Source organism: Emydura macquarii, unplaced genomic scaffold (assembly GCF_026122565.2).
Source record: "Emydura macquarii macquarii isolate MOO-44397 ecotype Brisbane River unplaced genomic scaffold, CSIRO-AGI_Emac_v2 contig_1386, whole genome shotgun sequence".
Lineage (NCBI taxonomy): Eukaryota > Metazoa > Chordata > Testudines > Chelidae > Emydura > Emydura macquarii.
In genome coordinates this window covers 194,275-211,858 of record NW_027131523.1, presented here as the reverse complement: position 1 = coordinate 211,858, position 17,584 = coordinate 194,275, and the positions used below count along the sequence as shown (strand labels likewise).

At 60.6% G+C, this 17,584-nt stretch overlaps 2 protein-coding genes across 2 annotated transcripts; both read left to right on the top strand.

Annotated features, from left to right (window-relative positions):
* The first annotated feature begins 1,509 nt into the window (after positions 1-1,509).
* On the top strand, positions 1,510-14,230 carry CDC42EP5 (CDC42 effector protein 5). Its single transcript, XM_067552083.1, has 3 exons — positions 1,510-1,612; positions 4,563-4,904; positions 10,144-14,230. The coding sequence occupies exon 3, from the start codon at positions 10,144-10,146 to the stop codon at positions 10,726-10,728; it is 585 nt and encodes a 194-aa protein (XP_067408184.1). The 5' UTR covers positions 1,510-1,612; positions 4,563-4,904; the 3' UTR covers positions 10,729-14,230.
* A 465-nt stretch (positions 14,231-14,695) lies between these two features.
* LENG9 (leukocyte receptor cluster member 9) lies at positions 14,696-17,152 on the top strand. Its single transcript, XM_067552072.1, has 2 exons — positions 14,696-14,776; positions 14,908-17,152. Exon 2 carries the CDS (start codon positions 14,927-14,929, stop codon positions 16,268-16,270), a length of 1,344 nt encoding a protein of 447 aa, XP_067408173.1. The 5' UTR covers positions 14,696-14,776; positions 14,908-14,926; the 3' UTR covers positions 16,271-17,152.
* Positions 17,153-17,584: the final 432 nt, after the last annotated feature.

Sequence of the window (17,584 nt, the reverse complement as noted above, 5' to 3'; positions counted from 1 at the left end):
GCTGGGGAGAGAACCCAGGAGTCCTGGCTCCCCCTCCCCTCCGAACCTGGCAGCCTGCTGAAGTGAGGGGGGGGGGAGTGTCTCACACCCCTTCTATCTTAATTAACAAAACCGCTCCACCTGGTCCCCTCTCACCAAGTGTGAATGGTTGGGGGGGGGGGCCAGAGGGTCTGGCTGGCACCTGAGCGTTAAGGGGGGAGGGGGGCGGATGTATATCTCACACACACACAGCGACACCCCCCAACACACACACATATGGGGGAAATAGGCCTTGAACCCTGCCCCCCACAGTGCTCGAGCTGTGTCCCAAGCTGGTTGTGCTGGCAGCAGTAGTAAGGCTGTTATCTGCCCTGTGGGGCCACGCCCCAAACATGGGGCATCGCTGGGTGTTTCTGTGCCGGTGCTGACACACAGCTGAGCCGGTGGGCCCCAGATTTATCCAGCCCTGTCCCCTTGGCACCCCCTGACTTCCCCAGAACCCCTCCATCCAGCCACCCTCCCCCACACCCCTGCCTGTATCTGGTCCTTCTCTTGCGCTTGCTCCGGCCTGGTATCTCAGCTCCCCCCCCCCCCCCAGGACGATGCTAGCAGCAGAGAGCTGGGCTCAGGAAGCTGGGCGGACCCGCACTTCCTCCCTCTCCGGGCCCCCTCTGCATTTCCTGCCTTAGGGTCCAGATCGGCTGTGATGGGAAAAGGAGGAATGCCCCCCCCCACTGTAACCACTAGCCCCCTACTCCCCTCCCACAGCCGGGATAGAACCCTGGAGTCCTGGCTCCCGGCCCCCCCCCCACTGCTCTAACCACTAGACCCCCCACTTCCGGAGCTGGGGATAGAACCCAGGCGTTCCCAGCCACCCCCTCTAACCACTAGACCCTACTCCCCGCCCAGAGGTGGGGCCACACACCCTTCTATGGCTCGAGTGCACTTATTTATCCGGTGGGTGGATATCGCTAGGGAAGGGTGGATGAACCGATAAATGGGGGGCTGGGGGGCTAGAGAGATCCATAGAGCGATAGATAGATAGATCTGTCCGTCCATCCCCCTGCAATCTATCTATCCATCCCCCCACACCCCATACACCCCCACACACCCATCTATCTCCCCACCCCACACATCTCTCTGTCCCCCCACACAGCTCTCCATCTCTCCAGGCTCCATCTCACGCACAATCTGGAAGTTGTTACTGTCTCTCCCCCCACACTCCCCCCCGCCAGGAAATTCCAGCGCGGGACGGGCGGGGGGGGGGGCACCCCTGGCTGGAGGTTTCCCACCATTTCCTCCCCTCCCCCACCGCCCCATCCCGCCCCATTCCCTCCTGCACGCAAAGTTGGTCGGGGGCGGCGGCGGGGGGGGGGGGGTCATTTTACCGCCCCCCCTCCTCACCCGACTTTTCACTTAAAGAAAAAGAAAAAAGTCGAGCCTCTGTTTATTTTAGGAGAGAAAGTTGGGATGAGGGGGCGGGGCCGGGGGAAGGCCACGCCCCTTTAACCCTTCCCGGCCCGCGGGAGAGCTGGGCGCTGACTTTCTCGCCTCTTGCGCGCGGGGTCCGCAGCTGAGCGGCGGGGGCTGCCCTGGGCCCATGCCCCGCTGAGGATGGACGTGGCTGTCAGAGGTGGGGAGCTCGCTGTGGGGTGGGGAGCAGCTGGGGGTCTGAGGGTGGGGGGCAGCTTGAGGGATCTGGGGAGCACTGGAGGGGGCGGGCGGAGCTGGGGTCTGAGAGTGTGGGGGCTTCTGGGGCGGGGGCAACTGGGCGGATCTGCGAGGTGGGGGGGGCAGGAGGGGGCAACTGGGGGGTGGATCAGTGGTGGGGGCAGCTGGGAAGGTCTGGAAGGAAGGGGCAGCTGGGGAGGATCTAGGGAGTGGGGGGCAGCAGGGAGGGAACTGAGGGGGGATCTGGGTGGGGTCAGGATTGGGCACAGCTGGGGGGCTGAGGGTGGGGGGCAGCTGGGGGGATCTGGGAGTGGGGGTACTGGGGTGGGGGTAGGATGGGGGGCAGCTGGGGGGATCTGGGAGTGGGGGCACTGGGGTGGGGGTAGGATGGGGGGCAGCTGGGGGGGGGGGGCTTTTTATCTAGCTCCCTGGGAGTTCACGGTTGAAGAACTTGGACAGAAAGAAAGAGGAAAAATTGGGGAGGGGGGACACGAGAAAAGGGGTGGGGTGCTGGGGGGGCATGCACGTGTGGGGTGAGGCAGGGCATTGCATGGGTGCACGTGTGTGCGAGGTGGGGGAAGGGGTGCAGGGGTCTGTGCGCAATCCCCACCCCAGACTCAGACGCCAGGGCCTGGCCATAGTCTAGGCGGGGCCCGGTTGGATCCCAGCCCTGCCCCCGGGTCACCCGGCCCCGGGCCTGTTCTAGCCGTGTTATAAACCTGCTCAGCTCACCACAAGATGCCAGGCAGGCGCCGGCTCTTAGCACACAGGTGTGGGCAGGAGTCGCTTTATTACTCGATAACATCAGATCACTCATGTTGCTATTGGCGGCTGCAGGTTTGCGTGATCGGCCCTTTCATTTCCGGCCCGCTTTATAATCTGATTCCCTCCTTCGCCAGGTGATTCCTTTCTCACCTGGCGCTTCCTCTGCCATGTCATTTAATGGCTCTGGAATAGATTTGCTCTTTTGCGTCATCATTTATCTGCTAGCCAGCGAGAGAATTTACGTGCGGTGTAGCAATCCAGCAGTTGCATCGTGGAGTGAATAAATCATCTCGCGAGCCAGCCCGTAAACAGCAAATTGGCTGGTAAATTACGCAGCGTAACAGTCCTTTAACCAGGCTGGGAAAGAAATCACAAACGGGAGGGGGCAAAGAAGCAAATAAAGACCAAAGAAGTTGTTGAGCAAATGAGTCATTTGTTATTTCTTTGCTCCTTCCTTGTCTCTCTCCTGTCTTTGCTCTGTGGTATGTTTGCTCAGTGACTGTTTTGCTGGGTACCGTCCTTGCTAATTTGCCGTTTACCCGCTCGCTGGTGACACACCTGATTTCTTTGCTGGCAGACGTGGTAGTCGCTGGGTTTCTTTGCTCCGTTTCTGTTTCTCGGCTAGTTTTGCTCTATTTTGATGATTATTTATCAGCAGTGACTTGTGTGCCAGTCCCGCTTGCAGATCCAAGCCGAGACCGGGACACCCCGATGCACCAGCATTGCACAGACCCCGACCAGGAGAGAGGAACCTGTGTGTGTGCTGGATGCGTCCACAACCACTGTCGGGCGGCCCCCTCGCCCCAGGTGCTGCCCAGACCCCAACAGAGATCACACCCCCCATTGCACCAGGGGCAGCGCAAAACCAGTTCACCAGCCGGCCTTTCCCCAAAGATCTGTTCTAAACCGAGTTTGTTTTTGACCCCTAATTCTGCAAACACTGATTTAGCAGCGAAAACGCGAGCCAAGGGATTAAAAGTTGGCCTGTGTCTAGGAGACAGACTCAGCTGAGCATTTCAAGTCGCGTCCACATGAACGATACCACTTCTGTGCTGAAAATGAAGCTGGGTCATGGTGTGCCCAGGATCGGAGCCGGAGGGATTTGCTTTGCTTTATCTGGGCAACTTTCTTCTGTCCCGATTGGTTCTTAACTGGGTAACTGGGTCTCCAAGTTAATTAGATCCCCCACTCCTGTCTCTCTTTGCAGCCGCTCGGCCAGTTTCTGAGTGCGTTTCTTTGCCAGGAACTTCACACAGGCTGGCGTTGCAAGTGACTTCCACGCCGTCCGGCCCTGCGTGTGCGCGTTGTCTGTTGCTTTCTCTCTTTACGGCCTGGGGATTTTTGTTGGTTTCTGCATTCCCCGGGCCCCGGAGGAGGAGCGCTGTCAAACCTGCCACAGCTGACACAAATATCCTTACTCCAGACCAAGATTGGATGAATAATTTATACACTATCTATCTATCTATCTATCTATCTCCATACATGCCTGTCTGTCTGTCTGTCTATCCCCATACACCCCTCATCTCTCTTTCATATTTTTAAATCAGTCCCATAACTTAGTCCTCTGCAGATCAATAGGAAATAATTACTTTTAAATTATCTAAATCCATTCCCTCCGTTTTTCCATCCATCTGCACACACCCCTCTATCTATCTCTTCATCCCCATACACCCCCTTCTCTCACCAGAGCTGTCTATCCCCACCCCACGCCCCTCCCTCCGTCTGTCCCCCCCCATCCATCTGTCCCTCCACCCCCCTCTCTCTGTCATGCCCGTATTATAAAACGTATCCCACAGCGGGACTTCCACTCCTGACGTAACATCACCGATAGATCCCAGGGCCACGGTTTTTTTTTGCTCCTAACCCCCCCAGCTCCTAACCTGCCCTGTTGGCAAGCAGACCCTGGACGAGATGATTCGCGCTTCTCCCTCCGGAAGTTGAGGAATGCAGTGAACTTTATAAGCCGGGCTGTGCACATTTTTTTTTTTTTTTTTTGTCCATGGAATATTTGCTTTAACTTCTGGATCGCGACGTTTCAGGCGAAGCCCCGCGGGCCTGGCCTTCGGAGCGGGGGAGGGCGGTTTGTAAATTTGGACGAGCCGCGTATTGAGGTTTTGCTCCCACTTACTTCTCTGTTTTGGAGCCAGGTAAATAAAGTTCCAGCCGCCACCGCCCAAGAGGGAGGAGAGAAACCTCGAGTGGAGGAGGAAAAAAAAAAAAGGGGGCGAAGGGAGCAGAGGAGCAAATGAAAGGCCGAGAATTGCCCACCGTCCCGGAGGGTTTCGGAGCCTTTGCGTCGGGCTACCGGGAAATGGCTGGATAAGGGGTGAATACGGGACCCACGCGTGCTTGGCCGACGGGAGCTTGTGTGGCGGGTGGATTTGTCCTCTGAAGTGGGAGCTGCTTCTGGATTACAAAACAGGAAGACGGAGACTCTGGCTCGATCTGAGCGTGACTCATTTTATCTCCAGACTTGGGATTTGTACAGGGTGAGTTAAAGATTTATTTCCTCCCCCCCCCCCTCGCCCTCCCAGGTTCTTTTCAACAGCTTCAGAGGGGATCTGGCCCCCTTGGTTGTGAGGGGGGGGGAGACCGGGTGCTTTGAGATCACTGAGCCGATGGGCGGGATTCGGGTGTGTTGGAAGTGTGGTGTTGGGGAGGAAAGGGAGCCAGGACTCCTGGGTTCTGTTTCTGGGAGAAGAGGAAGCTGGGTTAGAGCACGTGTGGGAGGGCTGGGAGCCAGGACTCCTGGGTTCTCTCCCTGGCACTGGGAGGGGAGTGGGTTCCAGTGGTTAGAGCAGGGGCGTGGCTGGGAGCCAGGACTCCTGGGTTCTCTCCCTGGCACTGGGAGGGGAGTGGGCTCCAGTGGTTAGAGCAGGGGCGTGGCTGGGAGCCAGGACTCCTGGGTTCTCTCCCTGGCACTGGGAGGGGAGTGGGCTCCAGTGGTTAGAGCAGGGGCGTGGCTGGGAGCCAGGACTCCTGGGTTCTCTCCCTGGCACTGGGAGGGGAGTGGGGTCCAGGGGGTGGCCTATACTCCTTCATGTCTCTTGCACAACTCCAGGGAGGGCTCCCCTGAGTGGGAGATGCTCCTCCTCCCAGTCTGCAGGGGGGGTAAGATAAGAGGCCCATTGTTTGGATTTTAGGCGGATGATGCAAGTGGGTGCTTTAAGCAAACAGCCCTAGATAGCAGGGGCCCTATGGGCTCCTCTCCTGCCCCCTCTTCCCCCCTCCCCCAACCCACCCACCCAGCCCCACTGAGACCAGGAACAAGGAGCCACTGGGGCCAGCCCAAAACAAGGAGGGAGTGTCCTTTGCACCTCTTGGTCCCAGCCAGTCATTGTCCAAGCTGGGATAGAACCAGGAGTCCTGACTCCCACCCCATGCCCCCACTCTAACCACTAGACCCCACTGCCCTTCCACAGCCAGGGATGGAACCCAGGACTCCCGGCTCCCAGCCCCTACCTCCATGTCACTAGACCACACTCTGTCCTATAGGATCTCGCTGATGGAAACGTGAGAATCCCGCGGGAGAAGCTAGAACCTGTTGCTAAGGGGGCAGACGGTGGGTGATGCAGGGACCTCTGGGTTCTATCCTGAGCTCTGGGAGGGGAGTGGGGTCTAGTGGTTGGAGCAGGGGGGAGCCAGGACTCCTGGGTTCTATCCCAGCTGGCCTCTCCTGATTCTCCTTTCTCTCTAATCGCTCCTTCACTGTGTCCTTTGGAGGATCCTCTCCATGGCCCCTCCAGTTTTCGGGGAGGGGTTCCCCAAGACTCCATCCCCGGTCCCCTTCTCTCCTGCTCCTCATCTCTGAGCCAGCTCATCCGCGGACCCCTCTCTCCAGGATAACCCAGCCCCTGGCCACAGCCCTGAACTCATTCCTGGCTGATCCAGATCCGGTCTTCTAGAAACCCAGCCCGGCTGCCAGAGGGAGCCAGTCAGCTCCTGATGGGACCCAAGGGGCCCAGTTTTTAAGAGGGAGGAAAATTACCCACTGGGGCAACTTTCCAAGGGTTCTGCTCTAGATGGAACCAGCATCAGTTCAGGGCCATTCTGTGTGATGCAGGAGGTCGGACTAGATGATTGCAGAGAGAACCCAGGAGTCCTGGCTCCCTGCGCCCGCTGCTCTAACCACTAGACACTCCTCCCCTCCCAGGAGCGCTGGAGAACCCACCACGCCCTGGTGGCAAATGATCCCTCGTTAATTACCCTAAGTGCTGAAAGTTTCCACCTTATTCCCAGCCTGGGTTTGTCTCGCTTCATCTTCCAGCCACTGGATTGGCTTCGACCGTCCTCTGCTTGCCTGAAAGAGCCTGCTGTTCAATATTTGTAGGCCAGGATCGAGCCTCCCCCCTCTTCACCGTCTCTTTGTTGAGCTCAGTTCCCGGCAACTCTCGGGCAGGTTTTCTAGCCCTTTAATCATCCTCGTGGGTCTTCTCTGATCTGTCTTCGACTGATCGACATCTTTCTTGAATCGGGGGCACCGGTAGGAGATGCGGGAGTCCAGCAGCGGTCGCCCCGGGGCCAGACCCTCTCCGCTCCGACTGGAGGTTTCCCCTGTTTGGGGATCCCAGGATCCCATTAGCCCCTGGGGCGTGAGGGCCGGGCAGCTGACGACTCTGTGATTGTCCAGGCTGTCCCCATCCGTCCAGACTCAAATCTCCGCCTCGGGGATGTCCGGCCGTCAAAGAGCTCCTAGTTTTCCACCCCTCCCAAGTCCCTCGGGTTTCCTCCTGTCTCGGTCCCGTGGCCTGGGTCTCGTCTTCCGCTGGGAGCTCTCTCTCCAGCTTCACACCTAAGCCTCACGGGCACTGGGCTCCCGCGCCTAGCGGCCGAAGGGCTAACCAGAGCCATGGCTGGGGGTTGGAAGCCAGGCAAATCCCGCCGGGAAACGAGGGGCCCATTTTTAAGAGGGAGGAAAATGACCCGTTGGGGCAGCTTCCCAAGGGTTCTGCGCTAGAGCGAAGAGGCGTCAGTTCTGTGCTGTGACTTGTATGACGCGGGAGGCCGGACCAGATGATCACAGAGAGAACCCAGGAGTCCTGGCTCCCTCCTTCCCCCACTAACCATTAGACCCACTGGCCTTGGTATCAATGAACATCTCTAGGTCAAGCCCTCTCCTGTCTGCATCTCGCACCCCCATTCCTGCATCTTCCTTCTCCCGGCCTGTGGCAGCGCCAGCCCGGCCCCATGCTGACAGCCGCTGCCGGGATTGTTCCCCGAGCCTGTCGCTTTGGCCCCGGCGCCGCCTCTCTGCGTCCCGCCGCTGACTCCTCCCTTCTCCTGCACTGGCCAGCCCCGTCGCGGCCTGGCACCTCACGCCTGATCTTCTCCTGGTCCTGGGGGTCCTTGCCTCCATCGCCTGCTGGGTAATGGCCAGGCTGCCCCTGGGTGCCGGCTGCCTGGCCGCCCCACACGCCGGGGAGATGTGCTCCGTAAACATCCCCGGAGCTGCCCCTGTTAGGTCCCTCGCAGGCCCTGGCACTCAGCATCTTGCCGCCAGGTTGGCCGGGCCTCGCCGTTGGTGGCTGCTTCCCCCTTGGTCAGGGTGTCCGATGCCAGCTCATGTTGTCGGCTCCTTGGGGCGGGGACAGGCTTTTTGTTCTGGATTTGTACAGCGCCTGGCACCTGCTACCGTAATACACCTAATAGCAATTAACAGTACAGCACCTGGTGCCACTGGGGCATGGCTAGGGTGACTGGGGCTACTGTAATACACCTAATAGCAATAAAATGTACAGCACCTGGCGACACGGGGGCCAGCTCAGGGGATCTGGGGGCTGATGGGGTGCCCAGGAGCTACCTAATGAATAGCGCACAGTGGGGTGATGGTCCAGGACTGGAGTGCCTAGATGCTGCCTTAATACACCTAACAATGTGCAGCACCTAGCACAATGAGTTTCAGGGCCTGGGTGCCTAGGCACTACCATAATACACCTAGTAACGTTCAGTGCCCAGCACCATGGGGTCCAGGGCCAGGACGAGGGCTTCTAGGTATTGTCATGGTGGGCGGAAAGAATGGGGGACGCTGGTATGGGGGGGAGGGGCAAATGGGGGGCAGTGCAGGCAATCCCTGAGCTAGAGGCTGACAGGAGGGGGGACCCCTGCAGAGCCTGGGGCGAGGGCAGGATGGAAGCTGCCCCTGGGGGGTTGCAATGAGTGCGGCTCTGTGTGGGGCTGGCTAGTGATACGGGGTTAGAGCAGGGTGGGGGCTGGGAGGCCAGGACTCCTGGGTTCTATTCTGCGCCTCCCAGACCTCCTGACTCCCGTCCCAGGGACTGGCTTTGCCTCTTGTTCCCGCTTGTTGGGGATGGGGCTGGACTCAAACCCGCCCTGCCCCCACCCAAGCATTGCTCTCCTGGAGCATGAATCAAGTCTACCCATTAAATCATCGCCCAGCTGCCGGGGCAGGGGGCTGGGATCCCTCCCTCCGTCCCCCCGCCCTGAGAGAGGGGAAGCACTGGGGTATGACTCACCCAGAGCCAGGGAGAGAACCCAGGCGTCCTGGCTCCTAGCCTCCACCCTCTAACCACTAGACCCCCCCCCCTTCCCAGAGCCGGGGATGGAACCCAGGTGTCCTGGCTCCCGGCTTCCCATCACCACTAGGCCCCGCTCCCCTCTTAGAGCCGGGGATGGAACCCAGGCGTCCTGGCTCCTTGTGAGTTGTGGCACCACCAGGCTCAGCCCGGATCTGGGTCCCATGGCAGCCAAGCGGAGCAGGAATCTGGTCAGACAGGTTCCCCGCCCCACGCCTTTCCCCAGGGGAGCGGCTTCGGGGTGGGGGCATCGGCTCATGGGAACCATGTGGGGGTGGGGGAGCGTTCCCTGATCCCCACCTCCCCCCCCCACTATATCCCCAGCCTGAAAGGGTCTGTCTAGCGCATCTTCTTCAGTTTTCCTTCCCCCTCTCCCGTTCTACCCCCAGCCCCCAGTCCCATGCAGACAGAGGGGTCCCTCTGTCCATCCATGTGAGTGGGGACCCCCTGGTCCAGCTGCTCCAGATTCCAGCTGTTATTGTGAGATGGGGGGGGGTCATCCCCCCCGCCCTGTCCAGCTGCTGCCCCTCCCCATGCCACCCTGTACCCCACCTTGTCCATCCGCCCCATCTGAGCTGCCCCATCCCCCCGCCCTGTCCAGCTTCCCCCCAAACTGAGCCTCCCTTTCTCCTGCCTTGTTCAGCCACTGCCCCCCAAACTGAGCCCCCCCCTCACCTGCCTTGCCTGGCCTCTCCTCACCCCCCATGTGATCTCCCCCACTTCTGATCTGGCACAGAGCCAAAGCTCCCAGCTGGTTGGGGGGGGGGAAGGGGAGGGAGAAACAGTCAGAGGAAACTGACTTCATTTCCCTAGGACAGGAAATGTCCCGTCCCCCCCATCTGAGTCTCAGCTGCCCAGCCCTCCCTCCTCGGCGCAGATCCCCGCCATCCTGCCCCCCACCCCAGCCGGGCACGGAACCCAGGAGTCCTGACTCCTGGCCCTCCACCCCCCCCCACTCTGAAATGACTCTATACCACAGGGTGAGGGGGACTTTGTCTGGGTTCAAGACCCCTAGTGGGTGACTCCTATTTTTCCTAAGATAGGGGGGTGCAGGCCCTGGGCCCCATTCCCCTCCCCCAGCCAGCCAGTCCCCCGCCATGGGGCTGGATGGGAGCCAGCGCCCCCTAGAGGGGCAGGGCCCTGTCTTCCTGACCGCTCCCCCCCCCATGTCTCTCTCTCTCTCTGTGCCCCACAGATGCCGATTCTGAAGCAGTCCCCCGTCTCCCAGTCAAAGAAGAGGCCCCGCATCGACCGGGACATGATCAGCGCCCCGCTGGGGGATTTCCGGCACACCATGCACGTTGGCCGGGGGGGGGACGCCTTCGGGGACACCTCCTTTCTCAGCAACCATGGGGGCCCCAAGGCCAACGGGCTGCCTCCCGCCACTGAGGCCCCGGCACCGGCCCAGTCCCCCGGACGCCTCTCAGGGTCGTCGGGCGGTCCAGCTGATTTGGGGGGCGGCAATGGAGTCCTGGATGTGCCCCCCGCTGGCTGGGCGGGGGAGCTGCAACCCGCCGAGTCCCTCTTCTCCTTCGAGCTGGATCTGGGGCCGTCCATTCTGGACGAGGTGTTGGGGGTCATGGACAAAGGCGGGGAGCCTGGGGAACATCCCCAGAGCGAGGACATCAGGGTGGAGAGGCCAGTGGCGGGACAGGGGCTGGGCCATGGGGCGGCTCCCCAGTTGGGGGAGGAAGAGGAGAAAGAAGAGGAGGAGGAGGAGGAATGCACCGGGCATGGATACACGTTTGACGATGAGCTGGATGATGAGATCGGGCTATAGGAGGGGGAGGGGGGCTCAGCTCTCCCCATCCCTCCACTCCCCCCCATTCCCTCCACCCTTCCATCTTTCTGCTCCCCCATCCTTTCATCCACCCACTGCTTCCCCCACCTCCTCCTTCCTGGTGTGTGCTCTTCTGTTCTTCCGCTCCCTCCTTTCTTGCGCGTCTCCCTGTGCTTTCTTTGCTCCTTCAGCCTTTCCCTTTCTCTCTCCCACCATTTTTCTTTCATTCTTTTCTTCGTTCACTTATCCTGTCCCTCCCTCCGCCCCCTACCTGGCCGTCTCCCCAGAGCAGCGCTGGTTCTATGAAGATGGCGGTACTGTCTGCAATGGAAAGCCAGTGTGTTTGATCCTAATTTTCATCTCCTTGTCCGTACGGATTTCTGGAACCCTAATCCATCCCCCCACTTGTTGACTGTTTGCTCATCAATAAGTGTATCCACTAATGAGCCCCTCAGTCACTTATAAATCAATCCACCAACCCACAGATTGTCCAGTCAACCCATCACTACATGGATCCACTGATCAACCCATCAATCTATTTATCAATCAACAGTCGATCAACAATCAATCTGCCACCAAAAACCAATTGGCCCATCAGCTGACGAACTGAGCTAGCAACAGCCAGCCGCCAACTCGTCAATTGGCCAATAGACCCATCAACAATCAATCCACCGGTTGGCCAGTCAACTAAGTTCTTGACCAACCAATTAACTAATGGAACAGTCGACAATCGACCGATTGACCAACCCATCAGTGGACTAGTCAAGAATCAACCCACCAATTGACCAGTCAATGGAACAATCAACCAACCAACTGACCAATCAATCAACCCACCAATTGACCAGTCAGCCAACCAGTGGCTCAACAATGAACCACCCAATTGACCAATGGAACAATCAGCCCATTGACCAATCAACCCATTGATGGACTAGTCAAGAATCAACCCACCAATTGACCAGTCAATGGACCAGTCAACCAACCAACTGACCAATCAATCAACTCAGCAATTGACCAGATAAACCACCCATCAGTCAGCATCCCCTTTCCTCTCCCACACACCCCTTCCCCAGTGGGAGAAGGAATTCCTGAAATGAAAGAAGACAGTTTGATGTTGGTTTTGTGTGTAGCCAGACTGCGGGTTCACGAGAGACGGACTCGGACAAAAACAGTGGCCCTGGGGATGGTGAGGGGCACGGATCAGCCATCAAAGAAATGGGGTGTTGTTTGGTAACACTGTGAAAAACTGACCTGGGTTCTCTACTCCCCACCCCCGTTTCATGCCTGGGGCTCCCCCCACATGAAAGGAGAGTTACTTAATTGAGACATTAATGAGTTATATTTGCCGGGGTGGATGGCAGAGGGTCTAATGGGTTAGAACAGGGGCCTGGGAGCCAGGACTCCTGGGTTCTGTCCCCAACTTTGGACAAGGAGCAGGTTGTCTCCACTAGCCCAGAAAAGGGGTGGGGGTTCATTTCACTTTTTTGGGGGGGGCAGGAGTGCTAAGATTATTTCCCTACTCCAAATTTGGTTTGTGGCCTGTGTGTGTCTGGGGAAAGGGAGGGAAACGTTATTAACTTGGGCAGCAGCTGGCATCTTGGTGGGGGGTGTCATGGCTAGGTAAGGGGGTCCCCTAATCTGGGCCCATGAACAAGGGGGTCAAATAGGGCCAATGTTGTGGGTTCTGTCACCCCTTAGTGGACTGATTGGGTAGAACGGGTGATGAGGACGCTACTGACCTTCCATGGTCATTTAACTCGCGCTATAGAGGTGTCTGCTCCTGACCAAATTTGGGGGTGACCTCCAGTTGGGATCAGAGCAGGATTCTGCCCTCCCCAAGGGGGCGGAGAGAAGACTGAACGAGACCCGTGTTGGGTGGAACAATGATGGAAGGGGGGGAATGGCTGAGGGAGGGAGAGGAGAAAAGGTAGAAGGAAGAAAAGAAAGTAAAATGTGGGTGGAAAAAATGGAGGTGGAGAAAGCAGAATGAATGTGAAAGGAAGGGGAGAGCAATGTTAAATAGGACACCTGGGTTCTCTCCCTGGCGCTGGGAGGGGAGTGGGGGTTGGGAGCCAGGACTCCTGGGGTCTATCCCCAGCCCTGTCATTGATTCCCTGTATGACCCCAGGCAAGTCCATATGTCTGTCCATGCCTCAGTTTCCCCCTCTAAAGTGTATCTAATGATATTGACCCACAGTGGTGGGCGGCGGGAGGGAAGACCCTGAGTTTCGCTGATGAAAGCTGCTATATGTGATCCCAGCTCCCCAACCCAATTACACCGGGGGCAGGGCCAGATTCTGATCTTAGTTACACTCGGCCCGTGTGGTAAAGCCTGGTTCTCATCCCTGTCCCTTGGTATTTCCACTAGGAAGGAGCCCTATGCTTGGGAAGCTGGCCTGAAATTCTGCTCCCCCCCCCCCCATGTTAAATAGCGGATGGATCTCGGCGTATATTTTTTTATATCTCTGTATATTGCCCCCCTGTGTATAAATGTCCATTCGCCCTGTATTCTTACAATTAAACAGCAACCTTCGGTTGAGAGCTGGGTGGGTTTTTTAACCTGTTCACCCCCCCCCAATCCTTGCCACAGCACCCCGATAATAATCCACACCCCCCCCCCCCAATCCAGGTAACCTGCTGTCCACAGCCGGGAGGGAATACAGGGTGCCCCAGGGTCATTCCTGGCCATCCAGAGGGAGGGAAACACAATGGAAAAACAGCCTGGAAATGATAACTCAAGGAGAGCGGGTGGGAGCCAGGACGCCTGGGTCCCGTTCCCAAATCTGGAAGGCGGGGGAGGGGGCTGGTGGGTTAGACCAGAGGGAACAGGCAGTCAGGACGCCTGGGTTCTGTCCCTGGCTCTGGGAGAGCAGTGGGGATTAGTGGTTAGGTGGGGTGGAGGTTGTGGGGGGTTGGCTCCCCGGCCTTTCCCGAAAGGCTCCCAGAGCTCTGCCCTCACCAGAGCCGGGATGACAAGAGCCGTCTGTCCATCCCACTTGGCTTGGGTTTGTCTGTCCTTCCCGCCTACGAGCCCCACACGCCCCCCCCCCCCACCTCATCCACACACATTCCTCAGCCCCACGTGTACCCAGCCACCGCTGTCCCCCTGCTCCACCCTGGCCCTGACCTGGTCCTTTGTCCCTGCCGGCCCCAGACCCGTGGGGAGTTCGGGTCCCAGCCCGTGGCCCGCCCCCTCCCTCTGGGCTGACCCTCCAGCCAGGCCTGCCAACGCACACGGGTTCAGAAAGCAGGCGTTACCCATGAACCCACCCCAAAGCCTTGTCCGGGACCCCATAACCCCCCGCCAAGCCCCTCCCCCCCCCCAGCTGTTAGCATCCCCAGGGGGGCCCTGGGCTGGTCTCGCTGTGAATTTCCTGGCACTGGGTGATTTCCCCTGGAGCTAAGCACCCAAGTGACACAGCGCAGCCGTGAACCATCAGCACGGCGGGCTGGGCCGGGCCAGGGCCGGGGGCCTTTCCCCTCGAGGGTGGGACAGGGGAACTGGCTGGGCCGTGAGAGGGGATGGGGGGCCCGGGGCCTTTCCCGTGTGGGTCACTGGGGAAGGCAGACACTGGGTCCCCCCCCCAAACAGCTGGGCGCAACCAGGAAGTGGGGTTTAGTGGTTGGAGGTGGGAGGAGAGCGGGGCGCCAGGACGCCTGGGTTCTATCGCTGCCTGCAGGAGGAGGAAGCGGGGCCTAGTGGTTACAGCGGGAGGGGGCGGGGAGCCCGGACACCTGGGTTCTCGCCTGGCTCTGGGGGAGAAGGGGAGGGGGTGGGGGATTTCCAGGACGCCTGGGTTCTCTCTCGCTTGGCGCTGGGCGGAGCTCGGCAGCGAGTGACTCATTCCCACGGACGCTCTTTGCGCCCCGCTGGGGGTTGGCCGGGGGGGGGGGGGGTAATGGCGAGCCCGAGCAATTCCCCGTCAGCCTTTGCAACGTCTGTCACAGCCCGGGGCTAGCGGCCGGGGTGGGGCCAGGCCGGTCACGGGCGGGGCGCGGCAGGAAATCCGCAGCCCGGCCGGTTCACGGACACGCAGCCCCGCCGGGACAGGTAATTCCGGATCAATGCAACAGACTCGGCCCCTGCGGACCCCCCCCCCCCCCCCGGCCCTCCAGCGCCCTGCTCTGGGGCGGGATCGGGGCCAGCGCCCCCCCGATGCTAACTTTCGCTTTGCATTGCAGCCCAGACTCTGCCGACGCAATGGAGGGCCAGGGACCGCCCGCGGGGGGGGACTCGGCGGCCCCCCCAGCCAGCCCTCCAGGGGGAGGCCCGGCCCCGGATGGGCCGGGGGTCACAGCGTCCGCCCCCCAGCTCAGCCCCCCCTGCCGCTTCTTCTTGGCCGGCTCGTGCAGTTTTGGGGCCCACTGCCGGAACCTCCACCCCGGCGCCCCGCCCGCGGCCCCCCGGCCGGCCCCCAAGCTCCCCGCCCCCAGCAAGAAGCCCCCCATGAAGACGGCAGGGGACGTCGTCTCCCGCATCCTCTGGGATCCCCAGTTGCCGCCCGACGCCTTCACGGTGGGCTACCTGGACCGCTTCTTGGGCGTGCTGGAGGAGCCCTTCGCCGCCTTCTCCTGGGAGGACCTGGCCTCGGCCGGGCCCGGGGTGCTGGCCGTGCCCCAGCACCGCATCCAGTACCTGAAATACCGCGGCCGCCTGGTGTGGGACAAAGCCAGCCGGCTGGACGACATCTTCGGCTCCACGGGGGGCGGCAGGACCATCCTGCAGGTGATGGAGGAGGAAAGGGACCGGCCCCAGGGGGCAGCGGGGATCCGGGATGGCGGCTCTGCTGGGGGACGACCCCCCACCCCACCGGGGGCGGGTGGTGGCAAGGGGCCGCCCGGCGGAACCGGGGGGCCGGAGGAGGCCGTCGCTCCGGAGAGCCAAGAGGAGGCCGGGGATGAAGATGACGAGGCTGAGCCAGGGGCCCAGAGCTGCCCCCCGGCGGCACCGCGGCCCCCGCGCCCCACCCATTTCGTGGCCGCGCGCATCACCAGCCAGCCGCTGCGGGGCTCTGTGGCCCGGCTCCAGGAGGCCCTGGCCCAGGCCCATCCCGCCTTCGCCGAGTTCTGCGTCCCGCTGCCCACCCTCCACCTCACCCTCTGCCTCCTCCGGCTGGACGGCCCCAGCGAGATCCAGCTGGCCATCACCGCCCTGCGGGAGCTGCAGGCCGAGCACCAGCGCCTCCTGCCGCCTGCCCCCCTCCTGCGCTTCCGCAGCCCGGCCACCTTCCGGGGCCGCGTGCTCTACGCTGCCCCCGGGCCCAGCCCCGAGCTGGCGGGGCTGGCCCGGGCCCTGGCCCGGGGATTTGCCTGCAAGGGGTTGACCGTCATCCAGGCGCCGGGCCACGACTGCTTCCATCTCACCGTGGCGAAGATCCCGGCGGGCCGGGAGCCCGGCCTGAGCCTGCCCGCCGAGCTGCCCGGGGCACCCTCCGGCGAGGAGCTAGGGACCCAGCCGGTGGAATCGCTGTGCCTGTGCCAGATGGGCCGGGGCAGACGGACGGACGGGTTCTATAGCACGGTGGTGGAGCTGGATCTGTACTGAGGGCCAGGGGTGGGGGTGCCTATGGGCCCTTCTATCTCTAGAGAAGGGACTCAGCTATCCCCTACCCCCCCCCATCTAAACTTTGCGGGAGGCCAGCTCATCAAGGGAACCTGGGTTAACGTGGGGGGAGGCTGGGAGCCACAACCCCCGCGTTCTAGATTGTTTTTCCGGTGGCCCCTCTGCCACGTTTTTCCTTAAATACTTTAGTTAACCTTAGAATAAATAAATCCATGTGCATCCGCTGAATCATTTCTGGAGGTAGCAGGAAGGTGAGAGGAAGCTGTGCTCTCCCCTCCCTTTGCAACACCCGCACTTTGTTCCTGGGCTGGTGCCTGGGAACCCCTCGCCCCGCCGGGGAGCTGCCACGCCCTGTACCAGCCCAGAGCCGAAACGGAGCGCCCCTCAGGCCCAACGCCGACCCGTCTCTCCAGCCCCGCTTCCTGCAGCCCTCGGCCAGCGCCCGCCCCAGGAGATGGTGGGTTGGAAACTCACTGGCTGCCTGCGACGCCCCCGGCTCCCCGTACCTCGGCCAGGTAGGAGCCCCATCTCTCCAGCCCCACTGCCCCCAGCCCCTGGGTAGCTATTCAGGAGCAACAGCTGGGCCCCTTGGAGGCTGCCCTCGCCGCAAAAACATCCGCTGGTGAGAAATGCTGTGCTCGACCCGATCCATCCGTCCCCAATTCACCGTGACTCCCTGCACCGGCCTTTCCGCGGCCTGCATCCTCCAACCTCTCCTCGGCCCCGTGTCATTCATTAAACCAGTAGCCTCCATGGGACGGGAATCTATAGCCTGGTCCATCCTCCCTGCGGGCTCCTGCCGCCTCCAAAGGCCAGCGAGCCAGGGCCCCAGCCTCCCTCACCGCAAGCTCTGAGGGTGGAGAGGACAGGAACGAGGCAGGCCCGGTTCCCCTCACCCCAGCTGGGCTGCACGTTGACCGATGGAGCGTGGTGCGTCTCATGGGTCATTTTGCAGGAGAACACTGAGGTCTCCTTTGACGCCATTTTCTTGGCAATCTATGGCCATCGGCAAAGCTGCTTCCTCATCTTTTAAACCCCAACCTGCCGGCTCAAAAACGTAGCAAGTCAATTCCCGTCCTCAAGCAGATTTTTTTTTACTTTGCCTCTCAAGTTCCAATGGCTCTCGCTGGTGAAATCCCCACCTTACGGACCGGTCCCCCTAAAAATCTAACCCTTCCCCACCTAGCGCTAAGGTTACAAACAGGATGAGCTGCTGGGTTTGCTGGTGCTGAGAGAGAACTGGACTCTCGGACCAAGGCGTGGAAGTGAATTAATTCAGAACAGCAATAGAGGCTT

Excerpts from the sequence above, each read along its gene's own strand:
- CDC42EP5 (XM_067552083.1), top strand. The coding sequence starts at position 10,144 with ATGCCGATTCTGAAGCAGTCCCCCGTCTCCCAGTCAAAGAAGAGGCCC.
- LENG9 (XM_067552072.1), top strand. The coding sequence starts at position 14,927 with ATGGAGGGCCAGGGACCGCCCGCGGGGGGGGACTCGGCGGCCCCCCCA.